Source organism: Tribolium castaneum, chromosome 1, assembly GCF_031307605.1.
Source record: "Tribolium castaneum strain GA2 chromosome 1, icTriCast1.1, whole genome shotgun sequence".
NCBI classification, from domain to species: domain Eukaryota; kingdom Metazoa; phylum Arthropoda; class Insecta; order Coleoptera; family Tenebrionidae; genus Tribolium; species Tribolium castaneum.
This window is the reverse complement of record NC_087394.1, coordinates 13,243,556-13,264,036: the sequence shown is the minus strand read 5'-3', so window position 1 is coordinate 13,264,036 and position 20,481 is coordinate 13,243,556. Positions and strand designations below refer to the sequence as shown.

The 20,481-nt window shown below is 38.2% G+C and overlaps 2 protein-coding genes and 1 long non-coding RNA gene across 8 annotated transcripts in view; 2 read left to right on the top strand and 1 right to left on the bottom strand.

Moving 5' to 3' along the window:
* The window catches only part of LOC135265282 (uncharacterized), a 362,501-nt gene that overhangs the window by 106,665 nt on the left and 235,355 nt on the right, over nt 1-20,481 (top strand). The window lies entirely within an intron of this gene.
* LOC103312457 (adhesion G protein-coupled receptor E2) lies at nt 1,686-7,522 on the top strand. The gene is made up of 5 exons (XM_008193106.3): nt 1,686-1,907; nt 1,965-2,416; nt 2,469-2,651; nt 6,532-6,951; nt 7,008-7,522. Exons 1-5 carry the CDS (start codon nt 1,853-1,855, stop codon nt 7,239-7,241), a joined length of 1,344 nt encoding a protein of 447 aa, XP_008191328.1. The 5' UTR covers nt 1,686-1,852; the 3' UTR covers nt 7,242-7,522.
* The window catches only part of RyR (Ryanodine receptor), a 109,275-nt gene continuing 98,660 nt past the window's right edge, over nt 9,867-20,481 (bottom strand). For 5 of the 6 annotated variants that reach the window (XM_064356545.1, XM_064356535.1, XM_064356596.1 and 2 more), the window contains 9 exons: nt 19,363-19,949; nt 19,163-19,306; nt 17,751-17,997; nt 16,936-17,303; nt 16,725-16,883; nt 10,935-11,274; nt 10,723-10,879; nt 10,503-10,668; nt 9,867-10,331 (listed from right to left, as the gene is read on the bottom strand). In XM_064356545.1, the coding sequence (XP_064212615.1) occupies nt 10,172-10,331; nt 10,503-10,668; nt 10,723-10,879; nt 10,935-11,274; nt 16,725-16,883; nt 16,936-17,303; nt 17,751-17,997; nt 19,163-19,306; nt 19,363-19,949 (2,328 nt within the window). In that variant the 3' untranslated portion in view covers nt 9,867-10,171. 6 annotated transcript variants of the gene reach the window in all.

Here is a 20,481-nt window from a genome sequence, read left to right as displayed (position 1 = left end):
TTTCTTGCATCAAAGATCCAATAATCATTCCGCATAGGCAATGTAATAATTGTGAAGCCCCAAAATTCGTACAACGCTCAAAATATCCGAATAAACATTTTCCCGCCATTTATGGTTACTGTTTTCGACCTAGCTCAGTGGCGCCCCCAACGGTAATTTTACTTCCGAATAAAAATAAATTATTTTTGAAACGGTTTCCTAGGAAATAATTCCCTGTGTTGGCACATCTACACATTGTGATTTTTTGGTTAAATTTTAATTTTTTTAAATTAAGAAAACTACTAAAAACTGATAGTAAATTTTAAAATAATTATTCATCGTTTTGTTACGGAACGATTACCTGGTATGAAACATAAACACATAAAAAAATAATGAAAACTAAAGAAGTTAACACAATAAGTTTGTAGCTCCAGATTTTTTAAAATATAACTTTAGGAATTTTTTCAAATTTTTCCCGTAATCTGCACTTGGTTCTCACTAACGTACCACTGAGTTGGTGCGCCAGTTTTTGAGCATCCTGTATAGAATATTCCACAGTGTTGGTCCAAGGACCGAACCCTGTGGAATTCCAGCCGTCACCTTTACCATACTTCCAGGTTTAATCATAATTTTTCAATTTTTTAGGTAGCTTGAGATTTATTATTATTATATATTATTATTATTATTATTACTTTCACATCTAATAATAGTAATAATAGTAATTATTATTACTATTATTACTTATTATACAGCGTGCTCAAAAACTGGCGCACCAACTCAATGGTGTGTGGTAGAGAAGTGGTTACATATAAAGGTAAAAATAGTAAAAAAATTCATTGTATTAAAGTTGTCGACAAATAATGGATTTTAAATAAATGATATGTGGCAACGTTGTCTAACTGTCGTGATCGCAATAGAACTTGATCAACAATAAAAATAAATTATTTTTGAAACGGTTTCCTAGGAAATAATTTCCAGCGTTGGCACATCTGCAAACTGATTTTTTGGATGAATTTAATTTTTTCTAAATTAAAAAAACTGCTAAAGTCTGATGGGAAATTTAAAAATAATTATTCATCGTTGTGTTAGAGAACGATTACTTAGTGTGAAACATAAAAACATTAAAAAATAATATAAACTGAAGAAGTTAACAAAATAAATTTATAGCTCCAGATTTTTCAAAATATTACTTTAGGAATTTTTTCAAGATGTTTCCCGTGATCTTACACATGCTTCTCAACAACGTATCACTGAGTTGGTGCGCAAGTTTTTGAGCAGCCTGTATATTATATTATTATAAATACTTTGTATACTTGATAATAATTTTAGTTGAGTCAGGGGGTTATCAATAATGAATTTTTTCACATCGCTCGGACACCCTCTATAAATAAGTATATTTGAATGTAATTCCAGAAGCGAATAAACCTTCCACCAATCCCATCAAAGCACAGGACGGTACTAGCCCACCCCCGCCCATAAATTGGCGCCAAAATCGCCAACTTCACTCATATTTGCACGTACTCACTTATTTATTTGTCGTTCCCATAAAATAAATATTATTTTGTGTGAAAACGGTGTATAGTCCTTAGGGATTAACCGAAACAGAAAGATTTAAGTAAACGGCCAGCTATATTGATTGAATCAAAGCGCTTGCGCAACGATATTCCTCCAATTGCGTTTTGAAAATAATTATAATTCGGGTTAAAGCCTTTGTTTGGTGTGAGCAACTCTAGTCCCTAGAAATCCAACAACCCTTCGAATTTTTAAACACTTTGTTCCTTCACCTGCGTCCACTACTTGCATGTCCGACAAAACGCAGCATCCCAATGGATGAACTCGGGATATTTGCTCAATTTCCCTCCCGAATTTTGTTATGAACATTCCGACATGTCTTGTGGGTAGTTTTTGTTTGTTAACTCTTGCAGAATGTAAGTAAAACATTTCTGTATAAAACATCTCGTTGTTTGTTTAAATCAAAATTGCAGGCATGACAAATATGACTTTAAAGCGCACCGTCGAAGACGATTATTACATGAATTATGACTACGAAATTTCGAACGACTCGTTCAATTCCGAGCTGAAAGTTGATTCCTTTCTGTTGCCAAATCCCGAAAATATTGACTCAAAATATGCAGTTGACGTGCTCCCCAATGTTGAACTCCCCGATGATTCGCTCTCAGACACCGACTTGAAAGACCACGATTTCATCGATAATTTAATGTACGTTTATTACGGCTCTCATAATAAGAACGGACACAGTTATGGGCCTGAGGTGATAATTGTTGGCTCAGTGCTCAGCTGCGCTGCTCAGCTACTGACGATTTTTTTCGTTCTACTCAAGAAGAATTTGAATGGGAAAAAGGAGATGAAAAATTTGTTCTTGCACATGATGGGCTCGTTCTGTTTCTCCAATTTGCTCTTCATGTTAGGTGTCTATGTGAGATTTTGACGCTTTTATTATTTTTACAAACTGAACAACAAATTTGCAGGCGATAAAAAATTCGGTTAAGTGTTTGATGGTAGCCTTCCTCTTGCACTACTTGCATTTACTTACAGCGTTTTGGATGTTCTTGTATTGTTATTATATCTACAAGCGATTCTCTAGTAGTGGTGTCCCGAAAAATAAATATTTTTTCTCGGTGGGTTATGGGGTTCCACTCGTTTTTAGTCTTGTGAGTATTCATTTTGTTAATTAACTAAAAGAACAAATGGCTTGCGAAATTAAGTTGGCGACATTAAATTAGCTACTCTCTATCAACAATGAATTTATTTGGAAAAAAAAATGCTGCTGTTACTACACAACTAAACAACACTTTGAAATTAAATTATTATATTATTAATATTCTATTTTGTTGTTATTATTTTTATTAATAGTTAGTGGAGATTAAACATATTTTTTTGAAAAAAGTTTGCTAAGCAAATGAAAATTGATTATACTGTCTGTGTTTCACTCCATTTAGCTCATTTTTCAGCGAAACGTCAAAAATATTTTATTTGTAACTTTTTAAGTCGTTGAAACACGAGTTTTTTTGACAAAATAGACAGAAAAATCACTAAATTGAGTCAATAAATCTGAACAGGTAATGTGGTTGTTATTTCAGCTTGTTTTGCTCGATCTAGTACGTTTTTCGATCACAGATACAGGGTGACTCAGGGGTGTGTGATCGGTATATAACTGTTTTTGCTATTTGAAATATTGCCATGCTGTTTTCATTATTCGATAGATCGACTTAAAGTTCACAAACTAAAAATATTTTTATTATACACAGGGTGTTTTATACAGGGTGGTGAATCAAAGTATTTTTTTTTAAGGAACACCTTATATATTTGTGCATAATTGGAAAAAAATAATGTAACTTTATATAAACTATTATGAGCCTATTTCTTTTCGTTTCGAAATTATTCAAATTTTTGTTATAAAAAGGACCAATTTTTGAAAAATCACTGCGAAGTGGCCTATGAATATTTTCCGACAAGTTTCCAACAGGAAATCTCAGAATATCTTGTAGTTTTAGGAAATAGTCGACTTTTACTTGAAACATGGAAATAATCTACAGGGTGGGTCAAAACGCAAAAAGTCAATTAACTCATTTTTTTAATGGAACACCATGTATTCTTTACACTTGTTGATAGCAATTTTCATAAGTTTTCTAATGATATGCGGTTTATATAGCAAATTTGAAGTATTTCTTAAGGTGTTCAAAAGTTTTTTTCTTTTTTTATTTATTTTATTATTAATTCTTGATGAGTAAAATTCATTTATGTATCAAGTAATAATTAGATTACTAATGTAATCAGTCACATTAGTACATTTCATAAAATAAATTACCATTTGACTTATCACATTCTAGGATAACAAATTTTCTTGTAATAATATTTTTTTGACAAATCTCGAAAAATATTTTAAATTTCAAAAATGCTATCGATAAATGAAAAAAATACAGAATGTTCCATTTGAAAAAAATGAGTTATTCAACTTTTTGAGTTTTGGCACAATCAGTATATTATCTGCATGCTTTAGCAAAAAGTCGTCTATTTGCCAAAATTACAAGGTATTTTCAATTTTTCTACTGCAAATTTGCCGGAAAATATCCATAACCCACTTCGCAGTGATTTTTCAAAAATTGATCCTTTTTATATCAAAAAGTTGAATAAGTCCGAAACGGAAAGAGAAAAAAACATGTAACTCTGGTTCACCTTGTGTATAATAAAATTATTTTTAATTTGTGGACTTTAAGTCGATCTGTCGGATAATGAAAACAACATAGCAATATTTAAAATAACAAAAAAGTTATTGACCGATTAGACACCCGCGGATCATCCTGTACATTTATTTTGCAAGATAATCCTAAAAATAGAAACATTATTGAAATTAATCTTTATGACTTTTTCGTCAAGTAGCTCATGAAATTTTATGTAAATTGGAATAGTTGGCAACAATGATTCAGTGCTGTCTAAATAGTTGCAGTGTTGCCAGTCTTACTAGATCTAGTGATGTGGTGAACACTTTCGCAAAATTTCCTACATCTGGTGATTTTTTTAGAAATATAAAAACTGCTGTAACTGCGTAACGAAAGCACGCACATCTTAATCACTTTTTGAAAATCGACTTTTTTCCCAAACGGTTAATAGAATCACCTTTTTTGCGAATGCAATAGTCAAGAAATTTTATTTTTTTATATAATTAATATTCATCGATGATAATGATATGTCAATCGTATCATCAATGTAAAATAAGAAAAAATAAAATATGAATGAATCAATAATAATAAGTCGCTAGAAACTGAGTTTTTTGCCATTTTTTGAGTGTTTTTGCTCTCTATTCGTTTCAGAAAATTGAGTGATTTGAGCATAATTCTAGTTTTTTTGAAAAAATAAAATCAATAACCGAATAAAAATTGCTTGCTTCGCTCGATTTAGTTTGTGTTTTAACTAAAGACTCGTGATTTTAGAAGATAACATGCCAAAAATCACCAAAAAAAATCGAAATTTTGTTTTATTTGTTTCACACATAAAATTATTTTTTTAAAACACGTTTCTGGGTCAAAGAGACCGAAGAATCACCAAAACAGGTCGAGAATTAACTTATTTTTGCCACATTTGAGCATTTTACAGCCAGCTAGGGACATAAAACTACGTGGAACCGAAATACTTTTGTTACAATTAATTCGAAAATTGACCAAGTAATGTCGAAAATTGTGTAGTTATTTGTGTCCCTTTCAAATGTTTATGCACCTTTTTGACACAAAAGTTACTTTTATTTTTAAGAAATTTCGTTAAACTTGCTGAAAAAAATCATAATTTATCAGTGAGTAAGGATGTTATTTGGAGCTTGATTCTCTCGTTAGTCCGTTTTTGAAAAAAAAAATTGACAAAAAAATTTCGTAAAAAAAATGGTTTCAAATTTCTTTAGTTATTATTTTTTTACATTTCATTTTAAAGATTATATTATTTTTGTCTTTCTTGTACTTTTTACAACCAGGAGCGTAATTATTGCGGAAAAACAATTCGAAATTTCACTAGATTATGTCAAAAAAGGAGCTGTTTTTTTCCTTTTTCGAGTGTTTATATACGCTTCTCAAAAATTTTTTTAACCACAAATTATTTTAGCTTATCTGACTTCGTTGAAACCTTTTTTACCTTATTTACGTTGGAAAACTTGATCATAATCCGCCCAAAAATCCCAAAAAAAATAAATCGAAATTGATGATGTTATTTCGTTGTTTCTTTCGATTCAGCCTGCATTAAATTTCATCGTATTTTTTTAACCTTTTTTAAAGTTTATAGAAAGCTTTGTTAAAATTTAATTCGTTGTTAAAAGTTAACAAAGCGAATGGACCAATCACATTTGTTCAATTTGGTCACGTGATAAATGATAAATCACGCATTTAGTTAAGAATTAGATTAATGACGTTTCTGTAGACCGGTCCTTAGAGTCGGTTTACAGAAAACGAAATTAAAATTTAATTCAGAATTAAACTAATTAAAATTAAGTTGCCACTTAAAAAGCATTGACAAATGTTAAGTTAATCGCCAATTAAATTTTAATTGCTATCAAACTGTTCTGTAAATCCGCGTTAAGCATTTTTTGAATTAAAGTCTCAGTTTTTCAAAATTTGTAGCTAATGTATCTAATATCTAAAACAACAATACCTCGAATAATACTGGTAATAGGTCGAAAATTACATTGTTTTCTAATTGCGGACGTATTCATGCGTTTTTTAGCCAGTACCGCAAATATATCGCACAACTGCATTAAAAACAAGTGAAAAACTGACTAAATTAACTCGAAAATGGTTAATTTTGTTATTTTTCGAGCGGTTAAATACGTTTTTAGTTAAAAATTCTTCTGGTGCAGTTACTTTTTTAGTATCGCTTTGGTGTTTGTTTCTTTTATTTTTTGATATATCACCAACAATTCAGTCTTGCCAATATATTTTTTTGCCACAAGAGTGATAAGACAGCTTCTGCCTGTTGCCAACTTAATAAAAAGTGTAAAGCCACTCTTATCAGAAATTCAATAAAAACGTTCCAAATAATTTTGTGTTTTAGCTTTCATATGTGGTGTCGCCGTACAGTTTCGAAACGAAGCGATTTTGCTTCATGTCAGTACAAAAAGGAATGATAATAAACTATATGCTTCCAATATCTCTACTAATCGTTATAACAACGATCTACTCGCTCAATGGTATAAGAAAAATAAATATAGAATTGTCCAAATTAGAGTTTAGTAGTTCAGTCGAGTCATTAAACGCTTTAAAGAACGAACTGGACGTTGTAATGAACGACAAGAAACAGGAATGTGCAGACGAAGAAGTCGTCAGTTTAAGGGAATCGAAGACTTGCTTGAAACTGATGTGTGTGGTGCAAACTGGATACGATATAGTGTGGTTCATTGTAGTTCTGGCTCTTGAGAGCAACAGTGAAAATAACAGTATGTCGATTGTATATTCGGTTACTTCGTGTTTACTGGTAAAAATCCTTTGTTTGGAAGAATTTTTCAGCACAATTTTTTTTTTTTTTTGTAGAACTGGTACATCTTCATTAAAGCTAAATCTTTTCTTCCAAATATTATGCACGTTTCTCGTTCAATTGACAATGTTCTTCTACACCAGGAGCAGCAAGCGACAAATGCACATAAGGAGAATTCGTCGTTGTCGAGGAGAGGGTCTTCCGACAGTGTTCCTCTTTTGGTAAATTCGGAAAATTGTACCGAAATGAGAGAACTGCGCCTTGAATACATTAGTACTATAAGCAACTAAAGCGCTGCAATATTATTCGAACGTAGACATTGTATACTCACTAGTCAGAATAATGTTTATTTTTTCTTTTCAGAGTAAATTGTTGAAAAGTTACTCTTTGGACCAGTTTGTCGTTTTTGTGGTCTGAGGGATGGTTCTTTATTCTAACGTAATTTTAAGACATCGGCCTATATCAGTATTAGAAGTTCTTACTTCTTACCTCTATTTCTACTGTAAACAATGTTCTAAAAAAGCACAAGTTGTCCGTGTAAGCAACCAAAAATAAATGTTGTTTATCTAAATTGTATTTTGTGTATTTTGCCTGAACAAAGCGACTTGAGCGATTCCAGAGCGTTTTGTCTGTTTTTTTGAGTGGGCAGTCCTTAGAAATCATTTTATTTCAATAAAACCATTATAAGCCCAAGCAAATAACCGTCGATCCAATTTTTTCAAAACAAAGAAAATCGACATCCACTCGTTTCAGTAGCAAATAGTGCATTTATTGTGTTTTTGGTCCTAATAGTCAAAATTAGGCGACCTAATCCATTTTTATTTTTTGTTTCAACGAAACTACTAGTATAAGGTGATTTGAACCATTTCATTGTGACTGTCTTATGGCTCTTTTTAAAGCAAGGGATTGTTAGAAATACGCGTATTTTAGTAAATCAAATTGCAAGTATCATTGTTTTCGGTGAAAATTTTGAGCAATCAACAGGCTAGTTACAAGCAATGTCATCATTTTTAAAATTATTTTTTGTTGGTAACATTTTAAGCCTTCTTTTTAATACTGAATCCTAGATTATAAACACTATTTTATCGATAGAAAGCTGTTTTCACTATTTTAAAACACGTTTCCCATAGTAAAGTGTATTAAATTTTCTAACAAAAAAATTTGAATAATACTCATACGAAAACCCTTAAGTTCTCGGGTGTTTAAATATGCAACTCGCATACGCTTGTTACATAACGACAGCCTTCGAACTTTAAGCTTGTGTTTTTGCACTCGTATTATTAATAGGGTGATGGTAATAGGATGGTGCAGGCACTCTACTTATTTGTTTTAAATTGATGTCAAATGGCATCGACGCGTTCCTTGTTACTATTTGCTGAAAGATGGCGCTACGTGTGCACTTCGTGTGTTTTATGGGTTGCATACAATACAAATAACAAATTAACAAATACAGTAACAAAATTACAAACAACATATCTTTGTATAAAAAAGGTCGCGCCTGAAACTTTTAATCATCAGCAAACATCTTTAACATCCTTACTCCTACGTATGATCATAATTCAGCAGGTTTCAAGTGAGTTATTCAATTTTTACTAAATTCTAAATTGAATAACATTTCCTATGGCTCTGTTAATTGTTAATCTTCATTATGATTTTTCTGCTTAAAATTAATAACTATTATAAAACCGGTCCAGAAACTGTCGTTTTCATCCAAACAACTCTAACAACTCATTGTAGAAAATCAAGGTTCTTCTCAGTTCTTCCGCAAAAACGATGCTTAAAGTTGTATACAAAATTTAGCTATAAGTGGTTGAAAATGGTTGAACACCCGAGAACTTTAAAGGTTTTCGCATTAATGTTATTCATTTTGTTTGTTGGAACATTTTAATTTAAAACACGTTGGTATGGGAAGAGTATTTTAGAATAGTGTTTATAATCTTTGTTACAAACAAAAAAATACATTTTATTCCAACAACTCTATTAAGAAAATGGTAGTTTTCCGCTAAAATAATTTCAACGTGATTTGGGTTCTTTTCATTTGAAAATCGATGGAAATCCTCGTATTTTGTCAAGTCAAGGTACAAAAATCACTAGTTATAAGTAAGGAATAATTGAAAATTTACTTATTTTAACAAATCATTTCGTCGGTTTTAACTAAACAAAAATAGCGTGAATTAGGTATAAGCTAGAAATTGTAGAATATCAAGTTTCTGTCACACTGTTGGGAGCATAAATTAGGTAAATTAAATTCTCAGTTAATATGGCTAATGAGCCAACATCAAAATGTTGAAGTAGATTTTAATGAAAATCATCGTTTAATAACTATTAAAAGTTTATTATTTTTGAGTCCTATCATTTAGCTTTTTTGTCTTAACAAATTAGCTATTAAAATGGTGGATGCGCCGGGTTAGACAAGCAGTAATTTACTCGTACCTAATTATCGGAATTAATAAACATAAAAATAGAAATATTTAGTTTCTTTGCTAGCCATTATTCAAGAAATCTTTAAAAAAATCATATTCCTCCAATGTTGGACAAAAGCCTCTTCTTCCCCTTAGATGATTACTTAATTCATCTTCTGGAGAAAATTGCAGGTCTCGGTGTGCAAACAATTTTATAAATTGATTCCTTAGTTACAGTTTTTTTTAAAACTTCGAATTATCCGTAATTTCCACGGCTATAGCCAATTTTATTGCATTTTAAGCTATTCATATGTTGATTCTTTAATCTTTAATTCTTTCCTTTGAAAGAAAACTTTGAAAATATAGACTCAATCGAGGCATGGGAATACAGGGTATATCAGAAATTGGAACGTAGTCCTTTCAATTATTGTATTCTATTATACCTATAATTTTCTATTTAAGTCCACTGGTTTTTTTTTCTCAATCTTTCTGCTTCACAAGAAAAAAACACAGTTAACAATAAATACTTTATTAGACCAAAACTCCGCAAATACATCTCACAATATACTTTTAAATATTAATTATATTATCAATATCAATAATTAGAACTGTAAGGCAAAATTTGGACAATTTTGTACTGTTGTTGAAAACAAATCGACTGAAAAGCGTATATTACAACATGCAAAAATCAACAAAAAATCACGACTTAAATTACATATTTCATCGATCTGCTGTGTGTGGTATCTACTTATCGATAAAAATAGTAATGCGTTTGAGAGTTGATAAAAAAATTGAGCACTGAAAGTGAATAGGAAGTGTTAACCGCCTCCACCTCCCAATTCTTCTTCGTATTGCTTACGGAAGCAATCACCGACAGGGAAAAAGTCCCAACATCTTTGCTGGTACATGTTCCACACGTAGGTCTCTTGGCCGGTGTACTCCGTGTCCGGTTTGTTGATTAGATGCATAAGGAAGAACCTGAAATTTGAATAAGGTTGTAAATTGATCAGTAATTCAGAATAAATAAAAATAATAAAAATCCAAAACTATTTTACAAAAATTTCAAACATTTACAATTGGTGCAGTTTGAAGATACAAAAACATAAAATCAAGCAATTTTGTGTTTAATTAATTTTTCTTAGTACTTACATGTAATTTGCTAAGTTGTGCTCTTGTTGGACGTGGGTGTCGAATCCGTGAGGTACTTTATCGAAGTATTCTTTGCCCATCCCACATATGAAGCAGTTGGACTCCATGTCCTCTTTCACACTTTCTAACTGATCACGAAGCTCACCGAAAGCATCAATGATCAAACCTAAAACAATTCATTGTTTGTGGTAATAATCAACAATTTAAACTTGAACCAAACCTTGAATGATAGCCAGAAGAATAACGATGACAAAGAAGAAGAAAGTGATATCAAACATAATACGATAGACTTCGTAGTCGTCGCCATCTGGTGGCTCGATTTCATCACCGATACCACCACCAGCTCTCACTCCTTTGTACAGATGGAATACGAAACACTGATGGGATAAAACTTTGTTAAAAATGTCCTCAGATTAAAAACAAAATTCTTACTGTTAACATGTCGTGACATTTCTTGTCGACTTCTTCATCCTCCTCTTGCACGTAGAACTTTCTGAAGAAGTTAAACGCAATCACCGTGTAGATGTATACCACGATTGTGAGTAGCATTACAGTCAAGACAAGTTGTTTTCCGTTGTGTGTTACTGATTGCAAAATAGTGCGTAAAGTTTTGAAACCGACAGCGACATCCAATAAATGGGCCGCAAAGAAGAAGTTATTGAAGTTGCCCAAAATCGAAAAAATGAAGTACCACAAAGAGTACAAAAAGGAGTTGTCGGTGATGGTAACTCCAGATTTCCAGATTTGGTAACGCCAGTCAATATTGATGATACTAAAAAATATAATAAAAAATTAAATTTAAAAATATTAGAAATTAAAATTAAGATTTTCTATCTAAAATTAAAGCACTACAGTATATGGCACAGTCACCTATATAAATTTTAAAATCTTAAACTATAAGGAAAAATCTTCTATAATACACACAGAAACACTATTATTTACTTTTTATTTTTTTAATAAAATTGTTGCTAATTTTTTTAAAAATTTTTATGGTCTTCATTTGCGTTGTGTTGAAAAACATATTTAACGTCGATTGACTTGTGGATAATCAAACATTGCAAAAACACTATACCGGGTGTATCAGAAATACCTGTGTAAATTTTACTATGTAATAAAACTCATCGAGTACAAAACTTTTCCATATTACATTTTACAAAATTCTTATTTATTATTTCCACTGTTTTCCTCCTTTCTCTGGGGTAAACAAGCCTTTCAGGGGAACAACAATTTTCATTGGGGTTCTCCAGGATGGAGGAGCAAGGTTGCGCTGCAGGTCCAACAATCGAGCCGTAGGCGAGATGTTGGAGGATTGAGGAGGCAGATTGCGCTGCAGGCGAGGTGTTGTGGGATGGAAGAGAAAGGTTGCGCTACCGGCGCAACAACCGAGCCGAAGGCGAGGTGCTGGAGGATGGAAGAGGAAGGTTGCGCCGTCGGCGATCAACCTTGCTTGGCGACAACTGAGCCGCAGGCGAAGTGTTGGGAGGATTGAGGCGGGAAGTGGCGCCGCAGGGGAGGTGTTGGGGGATGGAGGAAGAAGCTTCCCAACAACCGAGCCCCGCAGGTGAGGTGCTGACAGGATAGATAAGGGAGGTTGCGCCTAAGACGAGGTGATGTGGGATGGAGGAGAAAGGGCAACAACCGAGCCGAAGGTGAGGTGCTGACAGGATGGATGAGGGAAGTTGCGCCTAAGGAGAGGTGTTGTGGGATGGAGTAGAAAGGTTGCGCCGCCGGCGATCAACCTGGCTTGGCAACAACTGAGCCGCAGGCAATGGCTGAGAGGATTGAGGCGGGAAGTAGCGCCACAGGCGAGGTGTTGGGGGATAGAGAAAGAAGGTTTCCTACAACCGAGCCCCGCAGCTGAGGTGCTGACAGGATGGATGAGGGAGGTTGCGCCTAAGGAGAGGTGTTGTGGGATCAAGGAGAAAGGTTGCGCCGCCGGCACAACAACCGACCCGAAGGATGGAAGAGGAAGGTTGCGACCTCGGCGCAACAACCGAGCCCAAGGCGAGCTGCTGGAGGATGGAAGAGGAAGGTTGCGCCGTCGGCGATCAACCTTGCTTGGCAACAACTGAGCCGCAGGCGAAGTGCTGGGAGGATTGAGGCGGGAAGTGGCGCCGCAGGGGAGGTGTTGGGGGATGGAGGAAGAAGGTTCCCAACAACCGAGCCCCGCAGGTGAGGTGCTGACAGGATGGATGAGGGAGGTTGCGCCTAAGACAAGGTGATGTGGGATGGAGGAGAAAGGGCAACAACCGAGCCGAAGGTGAGGTGTTGGAGGATGGAAGAGGAAGGTTGCGCCGTCGGCGATCAACATTGCTTGGCAACAATTGAGCCGGAGGCAATGGCTGGGAGGATTGAGGCGGGAAGTAGCGCCACAGGCGAGGTGTTGGGGGATGGAGGAAGAAGGTTCCCAACAACCGAGCCCCGCAGGTGAGGTGCTGACAGGATGGATGAGGGAGGTTGCGCTGCCGGTGCAACAACCGAGCCGAAGGCGAGCTGCTGGAGGATGGAAGAGGAAGGTTGCGCCGTCGGCGATCAACCTTGCTTAGCAACAACTGAGCCGCAGGCGAAGTGCTGGGAGGATTGAGGCGGGAAGTGGCGCCGCAGGGGAGGTGTTAGGGGATGGAGGAAGAAGGTTCCCAACAACCGAGCCCCGCAGGTGAGGTGCTGACAGGATGGATGAGGGAGGTTGCGCCTAAGGAGAGGTGTTGTGGGATGTTGTGGCACAACAACCGAGCTGAAGTATGGAAGAGGAAGGTTGCGCCCTCGGCGCAACAACCGAGCCCAAGGCGAGCTGCTGGAGGATGGAAGAGGAAGGTTGCGCCGTCGGCGATCAACCTTGCTTGGCAACAACTGAGCCGCAGGCAATGGCTGGGAGGATTGAGGCGGGAAGTAGCGCCACAGGCGAGGTGTTTTGGGATGGAGGAAGAAGGTTCCCAACAACCGAGCCCCGCAGGTGAGGTGCTGACAGGATGGATGAGGGAGGTTGCGCCTAAGGAGAGGTGTTGTGGGATGTTGTGGCACAACAACCGAGCTGAAGGATGGAAGAGGAAGGTTGCGCCCTCGGCGCAACAACCAAGCCCAAGGCGAGCTGCTGGAGGATGGAAGAGGGAGGTTGCGCCGTCGGCGATCAACCTTGCTTGGCAACAACTGAGCCGCAGGCGAAGTGCTGGGAGGATTGAGGCGGGAAGTGGCGCCGCAGGGGAGGTGTTGGGGGATGGAGGAAGAAGGTTTCCTACAACCGAGCCCCGCAGGTGAGGTGCTGGCAGGATGGATGAGGGAGTTTGCGCCTAAGACGAGGTGTTGTGGGATGGAGGAGAAAGGTTGCGCTGCCGGTGCAACAACCGAGCCGAAGGCGAGCTGCTGGAGGATGGAAGAGGAAGGTTGCGCCGTCGGCGATCAACCTTACTTGGCAACAACTGAGCCGCAGGCGAAGTGCTGGGAGGATTGAGGCGGGAAGTGGCGCCGCAGGGGAGGTGTTGGGGGATGGAGGAAGAAGGTTCCCAACAACCGAGCCCCGCAGGTGAGGTGCTGACAGGATGGATGAGGGAGGTTGCGCCTAAGGAGAGGTGTTGTGGGATGTTGTGGCACAACAACCGAGCTGAAGGATGGAAGAGGAAGGTTGCGCCCTCGGCGCAACAACCGAGCCCAAGGCGAGCTGCTGGAGGATGGAAGAGGAAGGTTGCGCCGTCGGCGATCAACCTTGCTTGGCAACAACTGAGCCGCAGGCAATGGCTGGGAGGATTGAGGCGGGAAGTAGCGCCACAGGCGAGGTGTTTGGGGATGGAGGAAGAAGGTTCCCAACAACCGAGCCCCGCAGGTGAGGTGCTGACAGGATGGATGAGGGAGGTTGCGCCTAATGAGAGGTGTTGTGGGATGTTGTGGCACAACAACCGAGCTGAAGGATGGAAGAGGAAGGTTGCGCCCTCGGCGCAACAAACAAGCCCAAGGCGAGCTGCTGGAGGATGGAAGAGGGAGGTTGCGCCGTCGGCGATCAACCTTGCTTGGCAACAACTGAGCCGCAGGCGAAGTGCTGGGAGGATTGAGGCGGGAAGTGGCGCCGCAGGGGAGGTGTTGGGGGATGGAGGAAGAAGGTTTCCTACAACCGAGCCCCGCAGGTGAGGTGCTGGCAGGATGGATGAGGGAGTTTGCGCCTAAGACGAGGTGTTGTGGGATGGAGGAGAAAGGGCAACAACCGAGCCGAAGGTGAGGTGTTGGAGGATGGAAGAGGAAGGTTGCGCCGTCGGCGATCAACATTGCTTGGCAACAATTGAGCCGGAGGCAATGGCTGGGAGGATTGAGGCGGGAAGTAGCGCCACAGGCGAGGTGATGGGGGATGGAGGAAGAAGGTTCCCAACAACCGAGCCCCGCAGGTGAGGTGCTGACAGGATGGATGAGGGAGGTTGCGCCTAAGGAGAGGTGTTGTGGGATGTTGTGGCACAACAACCGAGCTGAAGTATGGAAGAGGAAGGTTGCGCCCTCGGCGCAACAACCGAGCCCAAGGCGAGCTGCTGGAGGATGGAAGGGGGAGGTTGCGTCGTCGGCGATCAACCTTGCTTGTCAACAACTGAGCCGCAGGCGAAGTGCTGGGAGGATTGAGGCGGGAAGTGGTGCCGCAGGGGAGGTGTTGGGGGATGGAGGAAGAAGGTTTCCTACAACCGAGCCCCGCAGATGAGGTGCTGGCAAGATAGATGAGGAAGGTTGCGCCTAAGACGAGGTGATGTGGGGTGGAGGAGAAAGGGCAACAACCGAGCCGAAGGCGAGGTGCTGGAGGATGGAAGAGGAAGGTTGCGCCGTCGGCGATCAAGCTGGCTTGGCAACAACTGAGCCGCAGGCGAGGTGTTGTGGGATGGAGGAGCAAGGTTGCGCCGCAGGCTCAACAACCGAGCGGAAGACGGGGTGCTAAAGGACAGAGGATGGGGGTTGCGCCGCAGGCGAGGTGCTATGCGTCTCGGGGGGCGAGGTGTTGGTGGATTAAGGAGGAAGGTTGCTCCGCCGGCGCAACAACCAAGCCGCAGGCGAGGTGCTGGAAGGATAGAGAAGGAAGTTTGCCCCGCAGGCGAGGTGTTGGGCAATGGAGGAAGAAGGTTGCGCCTAAAGCGAACACCTTGATCGGCAACAATCGAGCCGAAGGCGTGGTGCTGAAGAACAGAGGAGGGGGGTTGCGCCGCAGGCGGTGTTATGCGGCTCGGAGGGCGAGGTGTTGGTGGATGGAAGAGGAAGGTAGCACCGCAAGCAAGGTGTTGGGGGATGGAGGAGGAAGGTTGTGCCACAGGCGAGGTGTTTGGGGATGTAAGCGGAAAGTTGCGTCGCCGGCGAAAGAACCGAGCCGCAGGCGAGGTGTTGAAGAATGTAAGAAGAAGGTTGCCAGCAACCGATCCCCGCAGGCGATGGGGGATGGAGAAGAAACAATCGAGCCGCAGGCGAGGCGTTGAGGGATGGCGGAGGAAGGTTGCGCCCTCGGCGCAACAACCGAGCCAAAGGCGTGGTGCTGAAAGACAGCGGAAGGTGGTTGCGCCGCAGGCGAGGTGTTGTGCGGCTCGGGGTGAGGTGTTGGGGATGGAGGAGAAAGGTTGCGCCGCCGGCTGAAGGATCGAGGAAGCGCAGCAACCGAGGCGCAGACGAGGTGTTGGGAGGATAGAGGAGGGAGGTTGCGCCACAATATTGCTTAACAACCGTACAAAAATGGTGACGCATGCGCTGCGGGTGCATTAACCACCGAGGCCATAGCTGAGGTGGCAAAGCGCGTGGAAATCTGTATATTCCGTTGCATAGGTTTCAAATTTTAAACTTTTTTTAAACAACATCTGGTTTTGGGTTATAATAAACCGAATAATAAACTAAAGAGTTCCTAAGTAGGACGCCCTTTGTTAGTGTTTAACCATGGGGTTAAATGGTGCATCGAGACAAAATTACATAATATACAAAAGTAAGAGTAAAAGAGTAAGAATAAAAGTAAAATGTAAACAAAAAATTAAAATAATATATAGCAATTTAAACTACCGTCTGAGTAATAAAAATCTTCTTGTCTAATGTTATTATTGTAGTAAATATTATTGTAATGTTTTGGAAATTACATGTGTATGCAAAATTTCAGCTTGTTCGAATAAGAGGAACCATCTCAAATTTGGCCCCCAAAATATATTTGGACAACAAATGGACTGCAGACGGATAACAAAATAAATAAAAGCCTTTAAAAATAAATAAAAAAAGTAAAAAACTCACAAGTATATGAAACTCCTTCCTTCATCAGATTCTTGCTGTTGGAAGGATGTTTTCTCCATACCGAGCAAATTACTGATGGAATCAAAATCATACGTTTCACTATACTTTTGCCGTACTTTCTTTTTAATAAACTTGTCCCAATAATTCACCGGGAATGATCTGAAAAACATTAATTTAGCTTAATGAAATACTAAATTAAGTGCATTCGTACTTTGCCGAAATTACTAATTTATCCCAATGCGATTTAAGATCGTCATCTTCAGGCTGTTCTGCGATGTATAAACCTTCAAATTCAAGCCGACGTGCAATTTCCTTTTCCCGTTTAAATATAGCTAGAGGCACTTTTAGATTGTAGTACGCTATTAGCATTGCTAGAGATACAACAGAATGTAAAATCGCAGCTAATCGCATCACGTGTGCCATATAGTAGAAATCTTCGTCGACATGTACCAATTCGGGAGGATCGTCATCTTCTCCTGATTCTCCAGAACCAGCACCGCTTCCTTCAGCAGAGCCTTCGAGGATGTCTGGAATGCCCTTGCTTCCGCTACCTTCCGCATCATCACCAAGAGTCGAAACCTTTACCAACATAGTAAAATTTTAATTAAACGACTTTGCAGTTCATGCACAAATTATGTACAAATGTACAAATTATCTATAATTTCCTTAAACTAAATGTATCTCCACGTTTTTAAATAATAAATAATAATAATTAATCTTAATTCCAGTATACTCCTAATTCGTCCAGTAGAGTAGGGAAAATATTATCAAATTGATGAAAGATAATAAATGGAAAAAATAAGTTAAGAAATTATCGATAATAATTTGAACACGTGCAGTATCATCACGGTAATTTGATCGTCATTGGCAAAAAATAAAATAATCTACCTTTTTAAATTGCTTGAATATTTTGAAGGAAATGATTGCAGTTTTTTTGGTTCATTTTAGCTTCGATGCTTGTGTTTATTCACCTGTCTTATACTTTTCTGTCACTATTGTGATCAAATGAATGTAAAATAGACTTACCCTATAGAAGAGGAGCATGAAGTTGATACAGAACGCCAGTACCAAAGCCACATATTTTAAGTTGTAGAAATTCCTGGCCAAAAATGACACTGCACGATGACTGTAAGCACCAAAATTGATTTGTGAAACGGCAGAAGGTTCAGTAACAACAGGTTGTTTGGATTCGGACTCAATTGCTTGCATTACCGCTTGTTGAGCCGCTTGAGCTTCGACTTTTTCTTGAGCTGCTCGTTTAGCCTGTTCTCCACTAAAACAAAGTACAATCTTTCGAATTAATATTCAGATAAAAATATAGGAAAAACCGTTAAAAGAAGCTAGGAAGCTTTTATTGAAAAAAACACTAAAATAAAATATATAAAAAAATAAAATTTATAAAAAAACGTTGGGAGCAGTTAACTGAACAATGTAAATGTGCAACATCGTAATTTTAAGGGTATAGGTCAGAAGTGAGTAATAATGTTTTTTTGTGATGATAAATGTGAAAAACTGAAATTTTGTAAACCAATGTAATCGACGTCAAGACCAATACTTTTAAATTTTAAAATTTTTACATGTAAGCAAAAATGTTGGTCTCCAGAAAAAAGTTATGTTTTACTTTTATGTACGTGCTTCTTTGTTTTACTTATAAACAAAATATTTCTAATAAACATTTTATTACATATACAATTTTATTCCTTTGTTATTAGTGTGATGGGGTGTGACATATCCCAAAAAATTTTAATTGTTTAGTATTTTTTAACGCCGCCACTGGTTTGGACCGGATGTTCAGTACCTCCGACAAAGACATTGTTAAGTAATTTAATCCATAAATTTAAGACGGGTTCCAATTTGTTGAGAAAATGCAGTGGTTACATGTGAAAATTGTTCTGGATTCAAATGGTTGCGTTTTTTGTTTGTGACTATATTTTTCTGGATTTTTTTATTTGACAGTTTCATCTTTGTCCTCTTATAACATTTTGTTTGTATTTTTCCTATCAAAACAAAACATTTTTATTAATCTTTTAATGTAGCTCTACCATTTTTGAATGAAAGAAAAGAAGCTTTTAGAAACTATTTGTAGCAACTTGTGATACAAAATTTCAGTTTGTATGGAAACAGGAACTGTCCCAATTACTGAAACTTTCGGTAATATTGTTGTTCCTGTGGAAGATAGGAGGATGTTTTTTTCTTTAATACCCTTAAAAAGTAAATGGCACTAATTTTTATCTTCGTATTTCAGTTAGAAGCCCAGATATTGTTAATTCTGTATAGCAATTATTAATTTTTTATAAATTATTATTCAAACTACTCATTATTGTAATGTTACGAAAGTTAGGTGTGCGTGCAAAATTTCAGCTCGTTCGGATAAGAGAAAATTGACTTCCACAATATCAATAAAATAAAAGCTTTAAAAGAAGGTTTTTAGGTCTTACCCTAAAAGATCAGATAGTGACAGTGGCGCTTCCATGGTTTCCGTTTCCGGATGTTCGCCATCTTCTTCCGGTGTCGTTTCTCCCTCACCTTCTGCTGATGACGGTTGACTTGTGGTTGGTGATTCGTGTGCTGCCATTTTGTATCTACAAACATTTTTACTCAAAAAAACAAACAAACAAAATAACTGTTTGTATCGTACTGTCCGTTATCCTCTTTCGTTATATCCAATCCAAATGCTTGCATTTGCGTGTTTTGTTCCTCCGAAGATGGTAACGCCGGTAACACTCTCGATAACCCAACCTTTTCCTCTTCTTCCTTTATTTCTAGAACAGCCGGTTCTTCAATCGGACCCCTCATCAAAGACAACAACACGCCGAAAATATATTTGAAAATAATCGCTACTCCAAAGCCGGAATAGTAAAACGCATAAATGATCATTCTGAAGAAACCGATAAACAGTTCCGGAATGGTCATTTGCTGCATTTCGGCAAATTTGTGTTTGATGTTTGAAGGACTAAGGGATGAAAGTCCGTAAGCGATGCCTTCTTTTATGGATTGGTAGCCTCGACGAATTGGATCTTTGCCACGGTCTTCGTCATCGACGTTCATGTAACTGTAGCTGGCGGCACGAGTTGGGCCACCACCACCTGATTCTTCCACTGCCATTAGACCACTAGCGTGTTGCATTTCAAAAATCGCATCTTCACAGAAGTTGATAAAGGCTTCGAGTTTCTCCTTGTCGCCACCTTCCGTGACGATGGAGTAGAAGAAGGCTCGTTTTGATTCCTATACCAAGCAAAAAAAGAATGCCATAATGGTAGTAATTAAAATAAAGTTAGTACTATCAAGACAAAAAAGTTCTTAAGGTCCTATCTAGTGACTACCAGTTTATCTTTTTTTGTCAGTTGTCCCTTTTGATAAGCTTTGTTTTTGATTCTGATAGACCAGTCAAATTAGACAAATCGGTGGAAAAAATTCCTAGGGAGTTGGATTTTTTTTAAAAAGCTTCCTTTATACTTTGGTAGACATATATCAAAAGTTCCCGAGGTTGGGGGGCGAGCTAGACAAGGGAGAGGGTGTTAAAGCAGTCTTTTTTTGGTTTTTTGCTTATGTCTCGGAAACTGTTACGCCTATTAATTCTTATCTTCTTACCAAAATTAAAACTGATAAAATTTCCTACAAAATAGTTATATGCATTTTTCTTGTAGGACTAACCATAAGCGAGTTATAAGGCTGGAAAGAAATAACCATTTAAAAAATGTACTTTAAAAGCGAATGTCTTGTGATTTGAAAAACTGACAACAAAGTGAATTTATTG